We start from the raw sequence: 24,503 nt of genomic DNA on the forward strand, positions 1-24,503 counted from the left end.
GAGAAAGCCTCAAAGCAAGAAGAGCAGCCCGGGCAAAAAAGGTAAGAAATGAAAAGAAGGGAGGTTCTTAGAAGAGCTGGGAATGGGATCTGGAACCCAAAACATAAACGATTCCAGTGGGACACACAGGTGAGAGGGTAAACAAAAACGAGGGTAGGGCACGGACAGTCACATTTAAAATGTGGAAAGGTTTCAACCTCAGAACATTCACCTTAAAAGGTTTGGTTCCTGATATAAAGTGCCATCAGCTCTTCTCCTTCAAGAAGTTAACTGCAAACCTAAATTTCTCACCCAAGGTGAGAAAGATGAGAAAGGCTTTGAGGCAACAGTCACCTGCCCAGTGCTCAAGAGTGATGCTCTAACTTCGAGATTCATGATGGCAGGAACAGGGGCCAAGTTCAAACTGACAAAATACTATTCAGACATACAAATCACCTGAAATGTTTTGGATAACAGCTTATTGAATTTCATACACATACCGTACACATACTTTTTAAAGTATATAATTTAATGCAAGTATATTCACAGAGCTGTGCAACCATCACCACCATGTAATTTCAGGACATTTCATTACCCACCAAAAGAAACTCTATATCCATCAGCAGTCACTTCCCATTCCACCCTTCCCTAACCCTGAAACCACTAATCTACTACTATCTCTATGAATCTGCCTATTCTGTATAATGAAATCATAACATGTGGTCTTTTGTGGCAGGCTTCTTTCACCTAGAATATTTTCAGGCTGGCTCCTTTCTCTCAGCATATTAATATTGTCAAGTGTGATTCATGTTAGCACCAATTATTACTTCATTCCTTTTTATTGATGAAGAATATTCCATTGTATGAATGTACCACTTTTGCTTATCCATTCATCAGTTGGTAGGTATTTACGTTGTTTCCATTTTTTAGCTATTAAGAATAATGCTGCTGTAAGCATTTTTATACACATCTTACTGGATATACACGTTCATCTCTCTTGGATTTATACGTAGTAGAAATGCTGGACCATTTGGTAACTCTAACTTATTGAGGAACCACCAAATTGTTTTCCAAAGCAGCCGCACCATTTTATGTTCCCACCCAGCAATGTATGACGGTTCCAATTTCTCCACATCTTGCTTTCTTTTTGATTATAGTAACCATTCTAGTGGGTACGGAGTGGTATCTCTATCTTTTTATGTGCTTATTATTGGACATTTATGTTTCTTCTTTGGAGAAACATCTATTCAAATCTTTTGCCCATTTGTGATTAAATTGTCTTTTTATTGTTAATTAAGAGGACTTAGATGCATTGGAGAAGGAAATGGCAACCCACTCCAGCGTTCTTGCCTGGAGAATCCCAGGGATGGGGGAGCCTGGTGGGCTGCCGTCTCTGGGGTCGCACACAGTCGGACACGACTGAGGCGACTTAGCAGCAGCAGCAGCAGCAGCAAGAGGACTTTATATATTTTAGATACAAGTCCCTTAATACAGCAGTCCCCAAGCTTTCTGGCACCAGGGACCATTTTTGTGGGAGATAATTTTTTCACAGATTGAGCGGGATGGTGTGGGGATGATTCATGTGCATCACATTTATTGTGCACTTAATTCCTATTATTATTACATCAGCTCCATCTCAAATCATCAGGCATTAGATCCCAGAGGTTGGAAACCCCTGCCTTGTTAGATGTATGGTTCACAAATATCTTTTCCCATTCTATGGGGCATCTTTTTACCTTCCTAACAGTGTTCTTTGAAGCACAGAAGTTCTTAATTTGGTCAAATCTAATTTATCTACATTTTTCTTTTGTTGCTTGTGCTTTTACTGTCATAATCAAGAAACCATTGCTTATTTCAAGCTCACAGTGATTTATTCCTAAGTTTTCTTCTAATAGTTTTATAGTTTTAGCTCTTACACATAGGTCTATGAGCCACTTCAAGTTAACTTCTGTACATCATGCAAGACAAGGGTCCAATTTCATTCTTTTGCATATGGATATCCAGTTGTCCTACTATAATTTGCTGAAAAGGGAATTCTTTCCACATTGAATTTTCTTGGCACCCTTATCAAAAATTCACCATAAATGCAGGGGTTTATTTTTGGATTCTCATTCTATTCCACTGATTTATATCTCTATTCTTATACCATTACCACACTGTCTTGATTACTGTAGTTTTGCAGTAAAGTTTTCAAATTGGGAAATGTGAGTGCTCCAATTTCCTCTTCTTTTTTTGAAGATTATTTTGGCTACCATGGGTCCCTTGCATTTCTTTATGAATTTTAAGATCAGCTTGTCAATTTCTGCAAAACAAAAGCCAACAGAGGTTTTGGTAGGCACTGTATGGAATCTGTAGATCAATCTGGGGAGTACTGCCATCTTAACAATATTGTCTTCTAATTCATGAATATATAAAATAAAAAGCAATATGAGCTGATGTCTTGTGATACTTTGAGACAAAAGTACTCAAACTTCCTTATGTTCTTCAAATACTAAGCACTCTAGAGACACTTGATTTTTGAAGATTCCTCCCCCAAAAGAAGTGATATGTCAAAAGATGAGGATTACAAAGCCACAGCGTATCTTTCATACTGCAAAGCAATGCATTACGCAAGTTTCCAAAACAGCTGAGCAGCCTAAGTCCTAAGACCTAGGGACACAGCCAAGCATAACAAGGGCTGAAAGGAATAGCAAAGGCCCTGAGCTATGCCAAGCCCAGTGGCCTTGGCTCATTCCACTTCAGTAAAGGAAGAAGAATGGAATAACCATGACCTATTTCTCCACCACAAATGTCTCAAATATGACAACATAAAAAGTGTTCAGAAATTAACTTACATCTTCTATGTAAATAAATCATTCCTGAGAGAAATAAATAGCTGCATTGGTATTAAGAGTAGGAATTCAGAAATTACATATAAAATGGACTTGAACATAGCAATCTAATTGAAGAAGAGAACCAATCACAATCTTAATTCTATGAAGAAATGTCTGTTTAGTTCTTTGGCCCATTTTTTGATTGGGTTGTTTATTTTTCTGGTATTGAGCTGCATGAGCTGCTTGTATATTTTTGAAATTAATTTTTTGTCAGTTGCTTCATTTGCTATTATTTTCTCCCATTCTGAAGGCTGTCTTTTCACCTTGCTTATAGTTTTCTTCATTGTGCAAAAGCTTTTAAGCTCAATTAGGTCCCTTTGTTTATTCTTGCTTTTATTTCCATTACTTTGGGAGGTGGGACATAGAGGATCCTGCTGTGATTTATGTCAGAGAGTGTTTTGCCTATGTTTTCCTCTAGGAGTTTTATGGTTTCTGGTCTTACATTTAGATCTTTAATCATTTTGAGTTTATTTTTGTGTATGGTGTTAGAAAGTGTTCTAGTTTCATTCTTTTACAGGTGGTTGGCCAGTTTTCCCAGCACCACTTGTTAAAGAGATTGTCTTTTCTCCATTGTATATTCTTGCCTCCTTTGTCAAAGATAAGGTGTCCATAGGTGCCTGGATTTTTCTCTGGGCTTTCTATTTTGCTCCATTGATCTATATTTCTGTCTTTGTGCCAGTACCATACTGTCCTGATGACTGTAGCTTTGTCATACACAATGGAATATAATTCAACTATTAAAAAGAATGCATTTGAATCAGTTCTATTGAGGTAGAAGAAAGTGGAGCCTATTATACAGAGTGAAGTAAGTCAGAAAGAAAAATACCAATACAGTGTATTAACACATATATACGCAATTTAGAAAGATGTTAACGATGACCCTATATGTGAGACAGCAAAAGAGACACAGATATAAACAACAGACTTTTGGACTCCGTGGGTGAAGGTGAGGGTGGGATGATTTGAGAGAACAGCATTGAAACATATATATTACCATATGTGAAACAGATCGCCAGTCCAAGTTTGATGTATGAAACAGGGCTCTCAAAGCTGGTGCACTGGGACAACCCTGAGGGATGCGATGGGGAGGGAGGTGGGAGGGGGTGCAGGATGGGGGAACGCATGCACACCTGTGGCTGATTCATGTCAATGTACGGCAAAAACCACTACAATATTGTAAAGCAGTTAGCCTCCAATTAAATAAATAATTTTAAAGCCTTAATTCTACATTTATATATAAACTCTTTTCACTTAAATGTGTTTATCTGGAATGGCTGAGGAATGGTGGGTGATGAAGACTGGAGGGAATAGGGCTCCTAACTCTCCTTTGGGTTGCTACTACATTTACTAGATAAGAATAAAGGCAAAGAATAACATAACTTCATATTATATAAACTATACAATTAACATGTAGTTAAACAGGCAAAAAGCTAACCAAAGGCAATCTAAACCCTACCATCAACTCTTACCTGTTCCATCATACAGCAAAGCTCCTACACAATCAAATACCTACTGTGAGTGGCAAGCAAGGCTCTTTACATACATACCTCTAATCCTCTCTAATTCCTACTCTTTCAGATAGGAATCACATCCCCATTTTATACAAGAGGAAGCTAAGAGACTTGCAAAGATTCAGTATCTTGTTCAGGGTTACACAGGTAGGATCCCAGGAGAGCTGGGATTCAAACCCAGGCATCTTCAAATCTTTATCTGGTGCTTTTCCCACTAGTCCAGTGGCCTTCCAAATATCCCAAATCTCCTATCTCTCTGCTTCATCTCAAGGCCTTCAAGGAACAGAAAACACAGAGGGGAACCTGAGTCCCGCTCCAACTGTTCTGAGTGGAACTGGTTTTCCCAGACTAATTAAAGAAACGTGGGGGAGGAAGGGAAGGAGGCAGAGGCGAAGAGGGGAGAGAGAGAAGAGGAGGGAGAAACAGGAAAGGGAAGAAGGAGCAGTACGACCAAAGACAAAGATGGACATCAGTGGAGAAGTGTATGTGAGTTCACCTCACAGCTAAAAATGAAACTAAGTAAGGGCAGGCAGGCTCTGGCCAACAAAGATAAGATGACCCCAGCCAAACTTTTTTCCTGATGATTTCCATTTCTCACCTATACTGCTGCTAAGTCGCTTCAGTCGTTTCCGACTGTGTGTGACCCCATGGATGGCAGCCCACCAGGCTCCGCTGTCCCTGGGATTCTCCAGGCAAGAACACTGGAGTGGGTTGCCATGGCCTTCTCCAATGCATGAAAGTGAAAAGTGAAAGTGAAGTCACTCAGTCGTGTCCGACTCTTCGAGACCCCATGGACTGCAGCCTACTAGGCTCCTCCGCCCATGGGATTTTCCAGGCAAGAGTACTGGAGTAGGGTGCCATTGCCTTCTCCAACAGGAGTTAAAATATCACTTAATCACTGTTTAATTATTCTCCACAAGTTCACTGTGATTTAACTCCTTATATTCTGACAGTCTCCAGCACGCTCCTAGAAAATCCCAGAAGGGTACTAAAGACCATCAAGAGATGGTTAAAGCTGACAAGAAAGCAGAAGGAAACTTTCAATAAGCACAAGGCTCCAAAACCACTTTACCAAGCCGGAAGTATTATATTAAGCTCACAGGCCACCTGTTCCTTCTGCTTTCCAATCTGACACCTAATTCATGCCATGGCTCACGAAGGGATTCCATGAGTGAGACGCCAGACCAGATTTTACTCTGAGAGCCAGGGCTTTAAGACCGCTGGAATGTGCCCCATAAAGACGTGGGGTGTCTGGGCAGCTGAAAGCCCCCAAGGGAATTCAGTAAGGACAACTGCTTTCCCTCAGCCTGAGGTTGTGAGTTTAAAAATAAATCTGAGTGACCCTCATGCCTTAAGAATCATTTGGGAAAGAATGTTGTTGAATCCAGCAACTCTTTGTCCCATTAGGGTGAATGAAAGAGAGGGGGAAAGGGAGAAACTCCTCCCTCAAGGAGTCTGACAGGACACAAAGCTAAGTGAAATCCCTGTCAACTTCCCCAGGAACAAAGGCTTGTAGACTCCAGTGTATTTCTCTATTTCTTTAGGAATAGAGAAATCCTTTAGGAAGGACATTCATACACGTGTGGCATCTGTGAAATACCAAGATTATGTTCAGTATATGAAGTACTTTTAACAGGAAACACTACAGCATAACTGTCGCGAAGAACGTTGACAGACCCTGCAGACTGCCTGTCTTACTGAGTATGGAGATGCAACCCGAGGCCTCATGCTCCCTTCCTGGAATTTGTAAACAGGAGGCAGAGGGGAATAACTGTTTCCCTGACAGACTAGATGCTGCGGAAATCCCCTTCTCAGTGATCCCATTTCTCAACTTGACTAAAACAACTACCACCCAGATTCTTGGAAATTGCCATTTTCCTTATTCAATTGGGAGCTTTATCACCATGGCAGTGCAGCTTTTCTTTTGAGCCAAATAGCTTAAGGATTTCAGCATTATTCTCACTCAAATGCTTCTGAAGACTTGAGGGTCACTGGGAACAGCCGAAGGGTACTTCAGCAGGCTGTGGCTCTCCCATTCACAGCTGCTGGGAGAGATATCGAAGTAAACAGTGCAAAGAGCAGAACTGAGGTGGGGCCACAAAGCTACCTCGTGGAGCAGACTCTCTGAGAGAAAGCTGCATTACCCACGCCGGGCATGGGGGCATGCAGACCTACCGTTCTCTTCCACACACACAAACACTCCCACCACCACCAATACCCTTCTTGGTGAGCAATGAAAATGTTACAAGTGTCACGTGGAGTGAGTCCTGAGCCCCCCTCTGATGTTCACTTCTCCAACAGCAAAATGATGACAGCCAGGGCCTGGCTCAGTTATCTGTACATTAGCTATCAATCCGGAAAACTCCTGTATGAGCACCCCGTTAGGTGGTCCATCAACAAAGGCTCCACAAGTTGATCATGGCTGTTGAAGTCTGTTTTATTGGAAGGTTTAGTTGTTCATTTTTTGTTTCTTGTTTGTTTGCTTTTACACTTTTTCTGAGACAAAAGAAACATATATGGCTGAAAATAACCCATTTTCCTTCCTTGGGATTGAGAAAGCAAGGACAACGGCTTTGAACTTCGTTATAATGTGATGTTTTAAACCAACCAAAGCTGAAGGAGTCGAGCAGCACAGGTTGGAGCAGGGCTGCAAAGATCAGAACACCTGTATGCTCCTTCCAGTCAGAAGCTCCTTTCAGATGCTCCGAAAACAGGGCACCAACTTCCCCCAGGCCTGATGAATTGCTTGATTTACATGCAGCATCATGATTTTCATTAGTTATTTTTTTCTGATACACTCCCCCTACTGCTCAAAAGAAACAGCATTTAAAAAAAAAAAAATTAGAAAGTATCTAGCTTAATGCTTACCAGCAGAAACAGGAGGAAAGAATATCAAGAACTCCATTCCCCCCACCTGCCCTTTTTACTGAGAAAATACAACTGGACCTTGGGACTCTGGGAAACCCCACCTGCCCTATTTGAGGGCTAAACCAGCTTATTGGGGGATTTCCTTCAAGGTCCCAATGAACAGCAGCTCCATCTCCTTTAGTTCTGTGACCAAATCAGGACAAGAAGAATTACAGCCTCTCCATGGTATCTCTCTAAATACACACACAACCTTCTTTTCTCAAGTTGAATTCCGTGAAAGTAGGGACTGTGTATTCTTTCAACACCTAGTCCTAGTACCTTGCAAAGAGTGGAATTCAACACATGCTTGTTGACCCTGACTACCCTCTGTGTGTCAGCTGATTTCCTACACAAACCCTCACCCGCGTAGAACTATGGTCACCAGTCTCCCTTGTCTCAAACCTCTATGCCTGGGACAGTGGTTACAAGTCCTGGAAGCTGTGACACAGTTCTTAGATTTTATCAAGAGACACCACATAATTCTCAAATATATCTTTGACAAAGAACTAAATTTAACCCTCTTGAAATTCATATTATCTAGCATCTTTGTTAAGGAAAAGAATTGAAATAAAATTAAACAAAAGGAGTCACAATTCCCCAAAGGCTGGAAGAAAAAAGAATGTGTTACAAAGGACTGCTCCCAACCAAGGCTTCAAAGGCAAGTAATGTGATTAGGAGAAAAGGAATTCAGATCCAAATCAGGAACCAGGGTCACGGTTTTAGCTTGTCAATAAGCAGCTGTGTGACCTGGGAGAAGTGTCCTTTGACTTCTCTGGGTGGGCTCCATTCTCCATCCATCTCTTAATGATACTATGAATCTGGGGTTAATCCATGAACCAACTAACCATCTAGAGCTAAACCAGTGATGTATAGTAGGTATAACAAGAATTCATTTCTAACTGGCCTAGCATAAGCAGAAATTTTCTACTGAAGAATGACATAAAGGGAGAAGAAAATGAAGGAAAGTAAGGGTCTTATGTGCAAGGGGTAAGAATTGTAAGTTAGCAGAGGACCAGAGAGTAGGAAAGTGGAAGCTATGGTTACAGAATTAAATGAAGATTGTTTAAGGCCTTCCCTGCCCACTTCTCTCTCCTGCAACCCCCCCCTTTAAAGAATCTTGATCCCCTAAAATAATTAAGAATGCAATAAACAGACACACAGATAAGTATTTTGGGTAAAAGAAGACTGCAGAGGGTTATAAAACATGTTTAGAAGAAAAAAAGTAACGACTTAAAAAGTAAATAAGAAAAACAGAATGCACAAAAGAAGGATACCACAGAGAATCTCAACACACCTGCGTTGAACTACAGAAGCCTGAAGGGAGAGAGGGAATTTAAACATGTGCAGAGGTTTACCCACAATTCTACCTGATGAGGTTTCACACCAAGGTGAAGTTATGCACAAGGTGAACACGAGGTGATAGGACTTGCATCTGAGACATCAGCAAGTCTGGGCTCCAGTGTACCTCAAACACACTGTGAGCATCTTGAATCCTGAATATGATTCTAGTGTTTAAGAACAGCTATCCTTTCACTTAAATTGACCCCTAATTACAGACTGAATACTTCATATGGTGTCCCAACTCTGTCCTGGAGTATACACAAAACCAGGTTTACACACTTGGATTTATGGACCATTTGAGATATTTTTCAAGGATAATTTTGATTATTTGAGATTTTCACTTTATGTGCTAACTTTAGAAACTAACTTCCTGCAAGAGGTAAGATGAAACTTCACCTTGAGGTACTGGGTCGGGGGGTGGGGAACAGGGGGCGGGGAGCAGGGAGGCAGGCACGCAAATCCTTCCTAAAAGCTACAGCAATGCAGACATGGGCAAGAAAGAGACAACACTTAAATTTCTGTGTCCCTTCCTTAGCCACTCCACCGATCCGGGAAAGGAGGCGGCAGCTTATAAAACAGCTCAGAGGCTTAGGGCGAGTCATTCACTGCATCTTTCTTATGGCCCGGGAAATGCCGTGGCCAGGCACCAGCCTGGCGCCTCCATTAATGACACTCTCAGACCTGGTACTACAGGCACTGGCACCAGCCCTGGGAATGCCCCCTTTCGCCCCTGACACGCCTCCTGCTTCTCCCACTGCTGTATGTTCGAAGGACCAGAGGCCCCTCCTCTATAGCTTGGTTCAGGCTCTCCTGGGGCACAAGAAACCTCACCATCCTCCAAGACCAAGGAAGTAATGACCTGCTGTAGTCATGACCCACTCCCACCCCACAAATAACTGTTTTTGCCAAAGAATAGTAAGTTCCTCCTATGAGATGGATTCCCTTACTCACACTGAATTAAGAAGGCACCGAGCCTGCAAGATGTGTCCACACAGAGAATAATCTTTCCCTTCACCTCTGACTGATAAAAAGATCAAGCCCAATGGGAGTCTTTGCCTCCTTCTCATTGTAAACACACAAAGATCTGACTCTGACAGCTCTAGCAAGCCACAACTGGAATCAGGAAAATAAAGCTATACTCAGCATTTACTACACATAGGAGTAATAGTATTTACTGAGACAGTGGATATTTACTGAGTACTACTATGTACCAAGTACTGTTTTAAGTACTTTCTACACATTACTTCATTCAATCTTCATTACAACTCTATGAACGGAGCACTATTGTAATCCTCGGTTTATGGCTGAGAAACTGCCACCTAAAAGAGAAAAGTTAAGTAATTTGCCCACAGTCACACAGTGGGATTCAAGCTCATCTGTATGGTAGGTTCTTGGGGAACAGTAGTTTTGTATGGATTTAAAAAAAAAAAAAGACAGGAAGAAAGAAAGGCTGGTAAAAGCAGTCACCAAAAATTGGACAGATTTTATTCATTATTTATTTTTATCTCTGCATAAATGGGTGCCAAAGCATGATTAAGTCTCTCCTGGCTTCATCCAGCTATCTTTCCTTCCCCCAAGCACAGCACCTTCAGAGGCTCTGAAGTCTTCTCACAGCAGCTTAAGGGGAAAAAAAAAAAAAATGAGAAGACAGCCTTAATCAAAAGCCCTTTTCTCCTGGCAAACAAAAGGCCTTGGTATTTCCAAAGACAGACTGGTTATTCTTAACCCTAACCAAAGATTCTTTGGCAGAGAAAGAAATATGAAAATGTTAGGCTTGTGGGAATGGCCTGTGCTTTGGGCTTTTGTGTCCCACTCAGTAAAGGCAGCCCACTGAAACACAAACACAGCAGCCCCTCAGCAGCTCTAGGCCAATTTCGTTAACTCCATGGTCTAGGGAGAGAGAGAGGAGAGTCTCTGTTCCTGAGGGTCTAACTCCTTTCCCCTCTACCTGAGGAAGTGTTCAACAGTTTTAAAAGAGCAGTAGGGAAAATGCATTTTAAGATACAGACCCATTACAGATCAAGCTCTGACATTTAAAGAAAAGGAACCCATGGCAGGTGGAAGGGGCAAGGATGAGGCCTAATTCCGGGTGCTCTCACCAACCTCTGCAAGTCTTACCCCAAGTCAGCAACTCAAGAGTTTTAGCACTTTCTTAAGTATAACTGTTAAGATCTGGCAGTTCAGTGCTTTCTCCACTTACACTGGATTTTAAAGATAGAGTGTGGCCCTAAATGGCCTTAAGTGGTAGACATTTGCCCAGCAGGGTAAACAGAATTGAAGACTATTTTATACCATGGGCCAGTGAGGAAATAAAAGGGAGGTGGGACAGTCTACCAGAAGACAAGAGGCCCCAGCAGCACTAATCCCAGAGCTACCTGGGCTAACTTCGGAATCTGGGACTCTCCACTCCTACCGCTTTGTGTGGACCTGCTAATTTCACTGTAACAAAGTGCTTGAACCCTTGAGATCCAGGCAACAGCACCTTTCTTTTGCTGCTTTGCCAGGGTATTGGGAACAAAACCACTGGGAAGCCACAGGCCTAATGGCTCACCTCCTACTGGCCAGATCTCTGTCACAGTGGGGAACAAGAGTAGCCTAGCCATGTATGCCGAGAAGGCAATGGCACCCCACTCCAGTACTCTTGCCTGGAAAATCCCATGGACAAAGGAGCCTGGTGGGTTGCCATCTATGGGGTCGCACAGAGTCGGACACGACTGAAGCGACTTAGCAGCAGCAGCAGCAGCCGTTATGAGGAGCCTCAGCCTGGCTGTGAAATTCCTGGGAGCGAGCAGCCCAAATTAACGTGATTATTCTCTATAATGGTACCAAACCTTAAGGTGCTAAACCAAGAGGTGATGAGGCCCTGTGAGGCTCCGGACTCTGAATCCTGACTGCCCTGGAATCGGGTCCTGGGTCTTAGCCCCAGGCAGGACCAAAGGCCAGTAGAATAAAAGGCACTGCTTGGCCCGGCTCAAACCACTGCCAAGTTTCAAATGTCTGGCATACAGGAAGTTCTCAAACATTTTCTGAATGAACAAATGAATAAAACATTTCATCTTCAACTGCCATACTCAGTCCCTTCCTACACCCAGTGGGGTGGAGTGAGTAGAGAAGACTTCTAGACAGTAGGGAAAAAACTCTTTTCTCTGCCATTCCCTGGTGAACAAGCTCTTCTATGACAAAGTATAAATGCTCCCTTCTGTATAAAAATCATTTCTCGACTGTTCTCTCTCAGAGCTGGATAACAGGCTACACTATCCTAGCCGAGGACAGCGGTTCTTCTGCAACTGGTGTGCGACACAGAGTCCTCTGAGAGATGGCAGAGCCCAGTCCAGGAGACAGCCATCGCGGCAGTTCTGGTAATAGTGACAACTTGGAAACAACCCACACATTCAACATTTAACACGATAGCAAAGTGAAACCATGATCAACACTACAACATAAAATTATAATGACTATAAGGAAACAGTTAAAAAAAAACAACACAAAAACCTTATAATGCTACATGAAAAAGGCATGGATCTATATATACCAACTGAAAGCAGCTGAATACAAATGGCCACATGTCATATGACTCCACTTACACGAAATATCAAGAACAGGAAAGCGAGCAAGCCCACGAGTGGCTGTCAGGGTGCGGGAGGGGAAGGGGGTCACTGCCTCATGGGTCCCTTGGTTTCCATTTGGGGTCATGAAACAGTTCCGGAACTAGACAGTCATGATGGTTGCTCAACATTGAAAATGTATTTAATGTCAATCAACTGTATACTTTAAAACTACTACAATGGTAAATTTTTATGTCATGTGTATTTTACCACAATAAAAAGACTAGATTAAAAAAAAAAATAGAAAGAGACCAGGATTCTACTTATGTAAAAGTAAACATGGATCAGAAAGGAGCACAGCCAAGTCCAACATCTGTTAAAATGGGACTTCACTGATATTAGATGATAAATTAAAATCAGGAAAGGAATATAGGAATGCCAGAAGCATAAATCCAGCCCTCAAGTCACAATCACGAGCCTGCGCATAAGCGACTACCCAAGTGGGGGACAAGTTACATAGCTCACCAGACGCCAGAACAGCAGGTGTGTGTGCTACAGGGTGAGGGAGAGAGGTCTCCGGCCCTCCTCAGCCCAGTCCTCTAATCCCCCTTTAAAAAAAAAAAGCTCCCTAGGGCAAAGCAACCATCTGTTTCAACAAAGCCTAGAGCCCTACAAGCATATTAACTCCTTCAGTGCTGATCTTGTACAGATGGGCTTCACCCAAAATCAAGTGCTTTTCATTTAAAAATAAATACTTCTAAGTGTTAGGATGTAAGCTTCACCCAGAAAGGGACTTGGTCGTGTCCTCTGGTATATCCTTAAATATCCCAAATAAATGGATATCAGTGGGTATTCAGTAAACTATTTGCTTGATGAATCCATTAAGTGCCTTTTTCTTACAATAACTGTTTCATTTATGCCTTGTTTTCTGAAGTCTCCCTTTTCATTTGTCCTCACTTAAGAGTCCAACCTGGTTTCCTCAAATTCAGTTGACTGACCAGTATTTGTCTGTTTACATACAGCATAACTAGTCTTCTCAGGGTGTGGTTTATTGCTGAATCCCAGGGCCTGAGCCCAGCACACATGGAAGGTGCTCACACACGTTTGTCAGCTGATTCGTTTTGGTCACCATGCCTCGTAAGTGCTCAGTAATGAGGTACGATGAGAGGTATGGAAATGTAATGTCTATAAAACAGTCCCCTCAAAAAGCCTAGTTTCAACATGCAGGCAAAACTAGAGTGTGGGAAAGTGACACATCAGCATGGACTGATAATCATAGATGTCTATGTGCAAAAGAAAGATCTGCAGTGAGGTCTGAAGAAATGGATGGATTTCAGTGAAGTACAAAGAGCAGGGCGCTCCAGGTAAAGAGCGCTGCACAGGAAGGGCAAGAGGAGACGATGGACAAAGCACTTTCGGGCACAATGAGGAGGGGTATCTGTCTGGGAGTGTCCCAGGAAATCGTGTGAGATAAGCCTGGATAAGGAGGAAGGGGGTCAGAGCATAAAAGGTCTTTCTTACTCTGGGTAACAGAAAACACTAGAAGTAGCTGGCAGTGATAACTGGAAGGCAGAGACAGGACACAGGAAACAAAACCCGAGGCTGTCCCAATAATTCAGGCGAGAGGTGATGAGTGACTGGGCTAGAGTCTTAGCAGAGGGAATGGGGAGGAAAGGGGAATTTTAAGAGAAGTTCTGAAGAAACAAAAGAACTCGATGACAGATTGAAAATGGGCGTTGATGAAGAGAGAAGAGTCAAAGATGTCTCCAGGGTTTCTGATCTTGAAGACTGGAGAATGTGAGCAGTCATCAAAAAACAGGAAGAAGGGGAGATGCCAAGTCTAAGCTTGGTTTTGAAAATACTCAGTTTGAGGCAATATCCAACTGTGGATGTCCTGTATGCAGCTGGAAAGAGAGATTAAAACACAAAGATTTCTATACACATAATGGAATATTATTCAGCCTTTAAAAAGAAGTATATTCTTCATATGCTAAACGTGGATGAACCTTAAGGATGCTATGCAAGAGGAAATAAGCCAGTCACAAGAGGAAAAACACTGCACAATTCCACTTACATGAGGTTTTCAAAGTAGTCAAACTTAAATAAGCAGAAAGTAGAATGGTGGTTGCCAGGGGCTGGGGGGATAGAGAAAGGGGAAGTTGCTATTCACCAGAACAGACAGAGTTTCAGTCCTGCAAGATGAGAAAGTACTAGAGATCTCCTGTACAACAAATGGTCATACAGTTAATAAAAATTTGTTACAAGGGTAGATTTCATGTTAACTGGTCTTTATTACAATTAAAAAAAAATTTCAATTGAGATTTTTAAGTAGTAGAAGACAGATACGGGTATTTGCCATTTAAAAGAAAAGCTAGAGCCAGAAGAACTGGCTGGAGAAAGAAAAGAAGACCAAGAGCTGCCTAATAATAATGTCAGCTGTGTTCCTTGGGTGTTTAAATGCCAGCCTTGTGTTAGGAGCTTTACCTAGGCCATTAATTTAGCCTTCATAATTTTTGGGGGGAGATATTATTATCCCTGTTTTACAGATGAGAAAATTGAAGCTCAGAGAAAGTGAGGAGCTTGTTTAAGTCACCTACGTGGCAAATATAGAAACATGGATTTTTTAACCCAATCCAGCCTGGATCCAAAGCCTGTGTTCTTCTCCCTCCTCCACACTACCTCTCCCCTTAGGAGACCTTGAGCATGAGTCAGAGGAAGGAAAAGACCCAGCCAAAGCAGACAAACAGCAGTCAGATAGGTAAAGGAAAACCAAGACATGCCCTCACTGAAGCTAATAGAAGAGAGTATTTGAAATAGGCAGGAATGTGATCAACAGTGTCAAAAGTCAACACATCAAATCCCTCTGTAGAGTCATGTAAAGATGGAGCCCTAGGGGACTTCTCTGGTGGCCCAGTGGTTAAGGCTCCACCTTCCAATGCAGGGGACACAGGTTCCATCCCTGGTCGAGGAATTAAGATCCCACATGCCTCAGGGCAACGAAGCCCTCAAGCTCTTAAGCAACCAATGAACCCATTTGCCACAACTAAGACCCAATGCAGTCAAATATACATAAATAATTTAAAAAAAAAAAGAGATGGAGCCCTAGGTACTGCAGCCAGAGAATTTCGAAGAAACAAAAGCCCTGCTGCTGCTACTGCTGCTAAGTCGCTTCAGTCGTGCCCGACTCTGTGCAACCCCATAGACGGCAGCCCACCAGGCTCCCCCGTCCCTGGGATTCTCCAGGCAAGAACACTGGAGTGGGTTGCCATTTCCTTCTCCAATGCATGAAAGTGAAAAGTGAAAGTGAAGTCGCTCAGTCATGCCCGACTCTTAGCGACCCCATGGACTGCAGCCTACCAGGCTCCTCCGTCCATGGGATTTTCCAGGCAAGAGTACTGGAGTGGGGTGCCATTGCCTTCTCCGAACAAAAGCCCTACCCAGACCTAAATGGGTCTCCTCTCTCCCTCTTATCTCTGACAGACACCTGGGGATGCTGGTCTCAGCTACAGGCCTCATGCTGAGGTCCATCATCTGACCAGTCCCAGGAAATATCAACCCAAATACAGGGCATTGCACAACCCAGGGTCAGACTCAGCTGGAGTAGTAAGGGAAATCTGGAGCGCCATTCAGAATATAGTTCAACTTAAAAATCTGCTTGTTCCTAAAACCAAACTCTTTTAGAAGAATTTCACATGTCTGCTCTCTTTACTTCTTCTCTTATCCTAGACAAATAAAATCAGGTACATCAGGTAAAGCTCCACTCTAGCTATAGCCTTACTTCCTTAAAAATGACCTTTCATTCTGCTACCAAAGTTATACTTCTCCTCCACCAAAAAAGAACCCTCAATACTTATGTCATTCCTCTGCCTTAAAAACACTGAGTGCCCCCTACTACCTACTGTATTCCTTAGCCTTTTATAACAGACTCAACTCTTCATTCTAGCCGTAACAACTACCCACTCTCTCCAGCTTCCTACTTCATAACACTTCGCACCTTGCCCAGAGGAAACAGAGAACTTCGTGAGTCTACTCTTTTGCATACCCTGCTGCCTTCCCAGAATACCTTTCCCCATTTTTGGACTAACAAACTCCTACCTACATTCAAGATTCACCTCAAAATACCAATCCCGCTATAAAGGCTTCCCAATCACCCACCAACTGCTGCCAGTAGTTACTCCACCTCTGTTCTCACAGCACTATATTCATATTTTTATAATAGCACCTGCCGTGTGTGTGTGTGTGTGTGTATCCATTCTCACTAAGCTGTGTAATAGGAATGACAACCCCTCAGGAACAGGGGCTGTCATTCATTGTCATATCCCCAGTGCCTTGTATAGGGCCTGACACAGAGAAGGTTCTCAATGAAAGCAGGGAAGGAGACAGATATGAGGACTTCCAATGAGACGGATGCATGAAACATTATCAGTGAGTGAAATAGTTAATTGATAACAAATTGTAAAAAACGATCTTCCAAATCAGAAGATTCCAAAATACAACAAACCAGGAAGTCTAAAAGGTTCCTGCCTGCCCCCTCAATGAGCAAAAGATGCTGTTTAGCAACTGGTAAGTCATTCAAAGGGACCTTCCCCACAGCTGCAACGAGAAACATACATGATTAGGGCAACTAGCCCGGGGTTTCTCTAGGGGAGCTGCCAAAAGACACTGCGGCCAGAACAATGCAGACGAGAGCCTTACCTTTCAGTACTGCCTACTTCAAAAAAACCCAAGACCAAGGATGGGGGCATCAGTGATAATCGATACTCTGTTAGCATATAGGCTCACCCTTTGAGAAAGGGTTACAACCTCCAGTTGTAACAACAACAAAAAGAACCACACACACACACACACAAAAACACCCCAGAAAACCACACAAGAAAAAAAAAAAACAACCCACCACAGAACTACCCCACACATTTGAGAGTCTAGAGTGCTAACCAATATACCATGACACCCCATATTCTCAACACATTTCAAACCAGGACAGAATGCCCCTCTCCAGTCCAGTGACATGCAGTAAGCCTAAAAAGTAAACATTTAAGGACAGAATAAACTTTAACAGCACAGAACTACCTCATCCAAAAAGTATAGGATATACTGAGGGTCTAGTAGGTGTATAGTGCTGTAAAATGTGTTGATCGGCCTCATCCCAAAAGCATGCAGACTCCCAGATTCCTTGCAGAGGAGAGAACCATCCCACTGTGACAGGTTTGTTTGAGGGCTCTGGGAATGGGAGAGGCAGACAGTTCTCACTGGGAAGGATGCAATCCTGTGGGTGACTCAAGCCATTTTCCACCATCCTGGATGCTGTCAGGATGTTCTTTATTGACTCCAGCACACAAAGCCCCACACAAGTCTTCCTTCTCTCAGTCCTTAAGCTAATCTCCAAACACCCTCAGCCTATCATCAGCTAGAAAACCCCACACTGTCTGCTGCAGTATGTCAACTCCAGATCAGAAATAAGACTGCACTCTCACCACGTCCATAACCCTAAGGGCTGTCAGTCCCCAGTAACAGAAGCCGATTTGCACCCAACTGCAATATATTGATTTAAACATACAGCACCATCTCCATTTCTATCAAAGGCACACACCTACCATAATTAGGGATGATAACACAGGAGTTTGCCAACCTATTATATCAGGTCTGAAGCTGGCCCGATTTACTAGGTAGATGGCTGGCTCAGTAACAAGAAAAGACAGAGGGACTCTCAACTTCGTACAGATCTGGGCTTCCAATGCAGGATTTCTACACAGCATTGATTAGGTCATTCTTGGTACTACAGTTTCCAGATCAACATTATGGATCTCTCCTGATCTAAAAGAAAAGGTACTGGGTTTGGGAGAATCAATGAAGCTGTTTATCAACGAAGCCTGGAGCTGCTTGGGGAAAAGCTTCAGAGTCAGACAGTGTGGTGATGTGATGATGACATGTGGGAGCTGCTAACTAAGTGAAAGAGACACTTGGCGTCTGTCCCATGATGAAATTAACTGAATAATAAAACAGCTGAACCAGCTGGCCACTGAGCCTGAAGACAGAGCTATTCCCAGAGGGCAAGGGCTGAGAGCTATCAGAAAGGTATACAAAGGGTTACAGGTATCTTCAGTAGCTTTTAAACGTGAAATAAAGTTAAAAACCAACATTCAGAGCAGTGAATGTATGATTTAAGTCCAATAATTCCACTTCTAGGAATCTATCCAAAAAATATAATCAGAGATGCACAGAAAAATTTATTTATAAGAATGTTCATTATCATACTATAGCAGTGAAAAATTAGAAATGTACACACCCCATAATTGGGTAATGTTAAATAAATGACCCTTACATTTTATAAAATACCATACAGCTTAAGAAATGATATTGTAGGGACTTTCCTGTTGGTCCAGTGGTTAAGAACTCATGCTTCCAATGCAGAGGGTATAGGTTTGATCCCTAGTCAGAGAACTAGGATCCCACATATTGCACAGTATGACAAAAAAAAAAAAAAAAATTCTGGCAACACAGATAAGGAAGAGAGAATAATTATATGTAGAAGTTCAACAAAACAAAACAAACAAAAAACTATGGTGGGGAGGCAGGTAGTAAGACTGAGCTAGGCAGTGAAGGAAAAGAGAAATTTGACACAGAGAGAAAACAACATTGGTCTTCCAGGCAGAGAGAACAAGACTTGGGGGGGGGGGGGGGCACGCGCAGTGTGTGTGTGTGTGTGTGCGTGGGCACGCGCAAAGGCAGAGAAGGGTGAAAGTACATGGATATGCTGGGGGTACATTTGCTTCAATAAGTCAGTCATTATCCCACAAACCTATCTCAAATTTTTTTAGCAAGGGCTAGAGAACTATTTTCTCATTACTTAACCTTACCTACCTCTCTGCCTCCCTATTAGTCCCCAGTTACCAGTCACAGCACAGGCCTGGGCTCTGCCAAAGGGTGGGGCTTGGGCCAATAGTTCAACCTGTCATGCTCACGAAAGAGGTCCATCTAGGCAGAAATCATTCAACAGCTGTGGGTTCTGGCAAGCTTGACAAATAGAAGTTAAAGCCTTCCAGAGGAAACTGGAGCAATGAAACATATTGCACCTCAGCCCTGGCATCAAAGCAACAAAGATTCACAGGAAATTGGAGACGGAAACGCCAAGACTTACACAGTGTCTCTATTCTCCCACTGGGCTCTCTTCAACAGTTACCCACTAGATGGAGGAGCGGCCACAAGCCGAACCATGTGAAGAAAAGCAAAGTCAGTAGCTGATCGAAGAAGGGGAGCCAATTACCTGCCTCTGTCAGCCCCTCTGGAATACACAAAGGGACAGGTGAAATGAAGAAGGGAAGCAGCTACTGACCATGATCAGGGGGCACTGAGGCAAACAAACCACAGCAGAGTTTGACAAAGGCCGCAGTTTGTGTCTAAATGTTGGCCTGGCAACTCAGACTTGGGGGAATACTTGTCTAAGACCTATAGCAATGTTCCAGAAATGATTATAAGGACTAAACCAAAGTAACCACATGTCCTTTTTCCAGGCACCTCTCCCACCTGCAAAAGATTCAGGTTCTGAGAGAGAAGGGAGTTAATCAGATGCTTTCTTTGAGCGAACAGGACAAACTGGTGTATATTATACATTTTATGCCATAAAGACTATTATACAGTGTATGTAAGTGAATGAAGGATTAGAAAACAGAACGTGGCTCAAGGAGGCTAGTGTGGAGAGAGAAGCTCTACTGCCCTCATTCCAAAGCACGATACTGCTCTGCCCTCCCTCAGAGGAAGGTGCGCAAGTGCGTTTCACACCTACACTTGACAGACTTGGGTATTCCCTCCTACTTCCTATGGTCCTCAGCATTAGATGCCACACAACATAGCCATCTTGGCTGCTATACTCCCAGGCACTGCTATCTCCTTAGCAGGACATGTGACCCTGTTCTTGGCTCAGCCGAGCCTTGGTTACACCACTGTAAAATGGGAGTTATTACAAGTGCTACATGAAAAAACACAGGGAAGTGCTTAGAACAGTGCCTAGTCCGTAACCAACATTTGCTGAGCGCATAACATTTTCAAAAATATCACCACTGCTGCTGTCTTGCAGTCTCAACCACCAGCAAGATCAAGTACGACCTGGAACCAAACATGCAGATGGGCGACCAGGAGTACAACACCTCAGTCAGAAAGTGACCTGATCCAGTTCATCCCGGACCAGCATAAGCACAAGACCACTGTGGCTCAAAGCAGTGTATGGGAGAGACAGGAGAAAGAGGAGGTGGAACAGTTGGTGAATTCCAGCCACATACCAGACATATAAACCACGCACTAAGTGTAATATGTCCTCTTATTTAATGTCCATGGCAGTAAGTGCTTCTCAGAGTTCATCTTGGACGTGCAGAACCAAAATAACACGGCAGACAGCCCTAGGGTCTGGGTGGGAAAAGTGGAGGGGTAGCTGCTGCTCTTGGGGTCACTTCTCTTCTCTGATTTCAGTCCTATAAAGGAACTCCCCATGACAGGTACATTTACTGTCTGGCACTCACTCATTCCTTGCCATGTTATTCATTCATTCCTAGTAAAAACAGAGCAAAGGAAGGAGGGAAAAAAAAAACTTTATAGGTGAACTGAGAAAACAGATGATTGCCAAGCTGGTTTCAATATAACCTCCTCCAAAGCAAAAATAACCTTTGTATGTAGGGTGTATGTAACTTTTAACATCTACAAGCCCTGAGATGATCAGATCAAGAGCTACTTGTCCCATTAGCCCCCAGATAAAGTCAGGAGAGTTAGAGGACATTGGGGACCAAAACAACTCCTATTCAGGGAGTAAAAAAGGCCCCCATGCATGTTTTATGGGAGGAAAACAAGAAGTGCTCTCAGCCCTCATACCTGCCCTCTGTTCCTGAAGCACACACATACGGCAGAGGGGGGCAGAGTTATGAGCGGCATGGTCTCCTGAGAACGTCAGGAATCCACTTAGGTCACTACTAAACCTGATCCACATAGGCTGTGGCTGTCCTAGTGTGGGTCACTGCTTCTCTAAGCCCTTGACAAAAGGGGAACCAAAAGGAAAAGTTATGTTGACCTCCAGTAGTTTCCACCCACCACCCATAAATCTGTAGAAAGCTCTGGCCTTTTATCAGAAGAATGACACTAAAGATAACAGGGAATAGAGCTACATTAAGGAGCTCAGTGCCCAAGGAGAGGTCTGGGATTCCTACTCTGAGGCTTTTCTGCTCCTGAAGGAATATGCAGATTAATTAAATGTGATAACCCTTCCAAGGGAAGAGGCTCCTGCTGTTGAGTGGGCTTCATATCCAGGAATATAGAAGGATTCTCTAGGACAGAGAAGAGGGCAAGAAGAGGGGCTCTTGTATGGGACAAGGGTACAGTCCTGCACATTCCTTCATCCAGTCCCCAGCAAGGCCCAGAGCTGGCAGAGTCACTGAGAAGCACCACTGGTTTCTGGCCCAACCTGCCATCTCTTCCGCATGGGTCTGGATGAAGGAGTTCCGGCTCTTTCTGTTCTCTCAAAACTTCCTTTGACAGGAAAGGAACAGTTGACGTTGCTCATTATTGCTAAGACCCATCTGATGACTGATAAGCTCGCAGAGCCCTCAACCCAAAAGGGACTGGCTCCAGCTGTTGGAAGTTCTGGAAAAAAAATGTTTGTATGGCACTGGGAAGAGAAAGGGGAAGAGAAGATAGAGATCAATGGAAGAATACTTTATGGATGTATATCCCTTTGTAGCATATAAAGCTCCTCACATTTATGTTCTTTTAGAAACTGTTCAGTTCAGTCCCTCTGTTGTGTCCGACTCTTTACAACCCCATGAACCGCAGCACGCCAGGCCCCCCTGTCCATCAGCAACTCCCAGAGTCCACCCAAACCCATGTCCATGGAGTCGGTGATGCCATCCAGCCATCTCGTCCTCTGTCATCCCCTTCTTCTCCTGCCCCCAAGCTTTCCCAGCATCAGGAAACTGTTACTTTACAGATAATGAAAGAAAGTGAAATATCTAAAGAGGCCCTGGCAGGATTGAGAGCAGATCTCCTGCCACTCCCCCCACCCCGAAGGAGGCGGCTTCACCCTTTCCCTCAATCTCCCCCAACTCTTTCCACACCCCATGGTCACTCTGGGTCCAGAACCCTGACTGCTGATGAAACAGGGAGGGTTTGAGCACCTTTCTAAACAGAAAATAAAACTACCTATTAATGAAAAAGGGAGAAGTAAAAAGCTTGCATTCATTTTCCTCCTTAATACCCAAGAAGAGCCTTGCATCATCATATCTGGGAGTATTTTTCTCATCTATAATCAATGAAAAGTCTGCCAACCTTGCAAAGCAAACACTACTCCCTGTAAATATTATTTTAGTAAAAAGTTGCCCCCTTTAAAGTCACTGATTTACCCTTTACAATGGCATCTCCACCACACCAACCAGCATTCCGCCCCCCCCCTCCCCCCACAGCCATCCCGACTCCCTGCTCTCTCCAGACAGGGCTCTGACTCACTGCAGACACAGGCAAGAGGAAAACCTGGCCCAAGAGCCCCAGGTGCACCAAGGTGGGGCCGCAGAGCCCAAGGCAGGAGCCCTCCACCTGCCCTGCTGGGGAGCGCCCTGAACAGTGCTGAGCTCGAGGCCGAACGTGGCTTTAGTGCCCATTCAAGCAAGAGAACGGGCTGCAACTGGAGTACTGAGAGGATCCCCTCCCGTCTCCCACGCTCACATTTACAAACCCTACCCCTCCTATGCCATTGCCCAAACCCAGGAAAAACTATGCTGGCTCTGAGTCAGAGGGCGTTCTAAGCCCCTACGGATTGATGGAAAGTAAAGATCCCATACAACACACACCACAGCAACTGTTCACAACCAGTAAGGACAGGAGGCGTGGAGCCAAGAGCCCTGCGATACCTCTCAGGTTATTGAGCCCCTCCAGGAACTTCTGGTACTTGTAGGCATTCATGCCCCGGCCCAGCTGCGGCGGCTCAGTGGCTGGAAGCAGGCACCATATCGCGGTGACAGCTGAGAAGGGAGAGCTCCACTGCGTCTCCTAGCCCCCAAGAGCTGGACTTTGACCACACTTGCAAGTGACGTCACAGAGGAGCCTCATTACATTGCAGCCCTTTGCGCGCCCTCATTTGTTGCAATGAGCGGAAATACCTCCCCAAGAGAGGCCCGCCCCTCCTTTGTGCAAATGAGGCGGGAGACCACAGCAGCCCCTGCCTGTCATCTGCCACCTCATCTGCCACCTTCCCGTTAGACCCCATCCCAGACTCCACTGGGATTACTGCTCCTCTGGTTTAAACTCTAGGGAGAGAGGCTTAACTGCTTCTCAGGACACCAGTGAAGGGCTCATCTTAACATCGGAGAAAGAAACCTTTAAAGGGCCACACTGGCCACCGAGTGTCACCACAACACGAGTTCCTGGGCAAATATCACATGGCAATGAGACGGGCTTTACAAATAAACACCCAACTCTGCACCGTGCTCACAGCAGTCGTGTTTACAGACCGGAATACAGCCACATACAGAGGAGACGCTTCACAGGAACACAGTCCAAGGCAGGCAAGGAAGCAGAAACTTCTGTGGGAGCCCACTCCCCAACTGCGAAAAGCCTAACTCAGGGAGGCAAGACCTTCCCCCAAAACAAGGAAGAAAACGCAGCCCAGACACAACCCGCATGCTCCCTACTTTAGGGCAATATTTCACTCAGCTAATTTGTTTTTGGGCTTCCCTGGTGGCTCAGCGGTCAAGAATTCATCTGCAGTGCAGGAGATGCGGGTTCGATTCCTAGGTCGGGAAGATCATCTGGAGAAGGAAATGGCAACCCACCTCAGTATTCTTGTCCCGTGGTTCGAGGAGCCTGGCAGGCTATGGTTCATGGGGTCGCAAAAGAGTGGGGCACGACTTAATGACTAAACCACCACCACCGCTTACTTGTTTTTAGTTTGCTTTAGTGATGTCAGTAGCTGATGCTAATTTCTTTCTATTCCAGCCTCAAAAAGATAACTCGCCCTAACTGTCACAGGCTCTTAGGATGATCTGCACAGATTATAATTAAAGGGAAGAAATCCTCAAACTTTGTAGCATCTTTGATGTAAGAAATACAAAGTGGTTCATCTGCATTGTTATACTCATCTTTGAAAATGTTTTTAGGAAAGTAACTGCAAATTTTCCATTACAGATGAGAAAACAGAAGTTAAGCAATCTGTCCAAAAGTTGCATTACAGGTCAGTAAGACAGCATGAAAAGAACCTACAGTTCACAGACCTGAGCTAAGCACCCATGAGTGCTAACAACCGAGTCAGAATCCAGTGAACAACCCCTCATAAGAGAGATACCTCTCTCCCAAGTCCGAAGTTTTCCAGAGTAACC

General features: G+C 43.9%; 1 protein-coding gene across 8 annotated transcripts in view; it reads right to left on the reverse strand.

Annotated features, from left to right (window-relative positions):
• MACF1 (microtubule actin crosslinking factor 1) overlaps positions 1-24,503 on the reverse strand; it is a 338,009-nt gene that overhangs the window by 253,330 nt on the left and 60,176 nt on the right. Inside the window, exon 1 of one of the 8 annotated variants that reach the window (XM_044945225.2) lies at positions 23,040-23,208. The exons of the other annotated variants lie outside the window; for them this stretch is intronic. Within the exon in view, the coding sequence (XP_044801160.2) occupies positions 23,040-23,091 (52 nt within the window). The 5' untranslated portion in view covers positions 23,092-23,208. Of the gene's footprint in view, positions 1-23,039; positions 23,209-24,503 lie in introns of those variants that run through there. 8 annotated transcript variants of the gene reach the window in all.

This window comes from Bubalus bubalis, chromosome 6 (genome assembly GCF_019923935.1).
Source record: "Bubalus bubalis isolate 160015118507 breed Murrah chromosome 6, NDDB_SH_1, whole genome shotgun sequence".
NCBI lineage: Eukaryota > Metazoa > Chordata > Mammalia > Artiodactyla > Bovidae > Bubalus > Bubalus bubalis.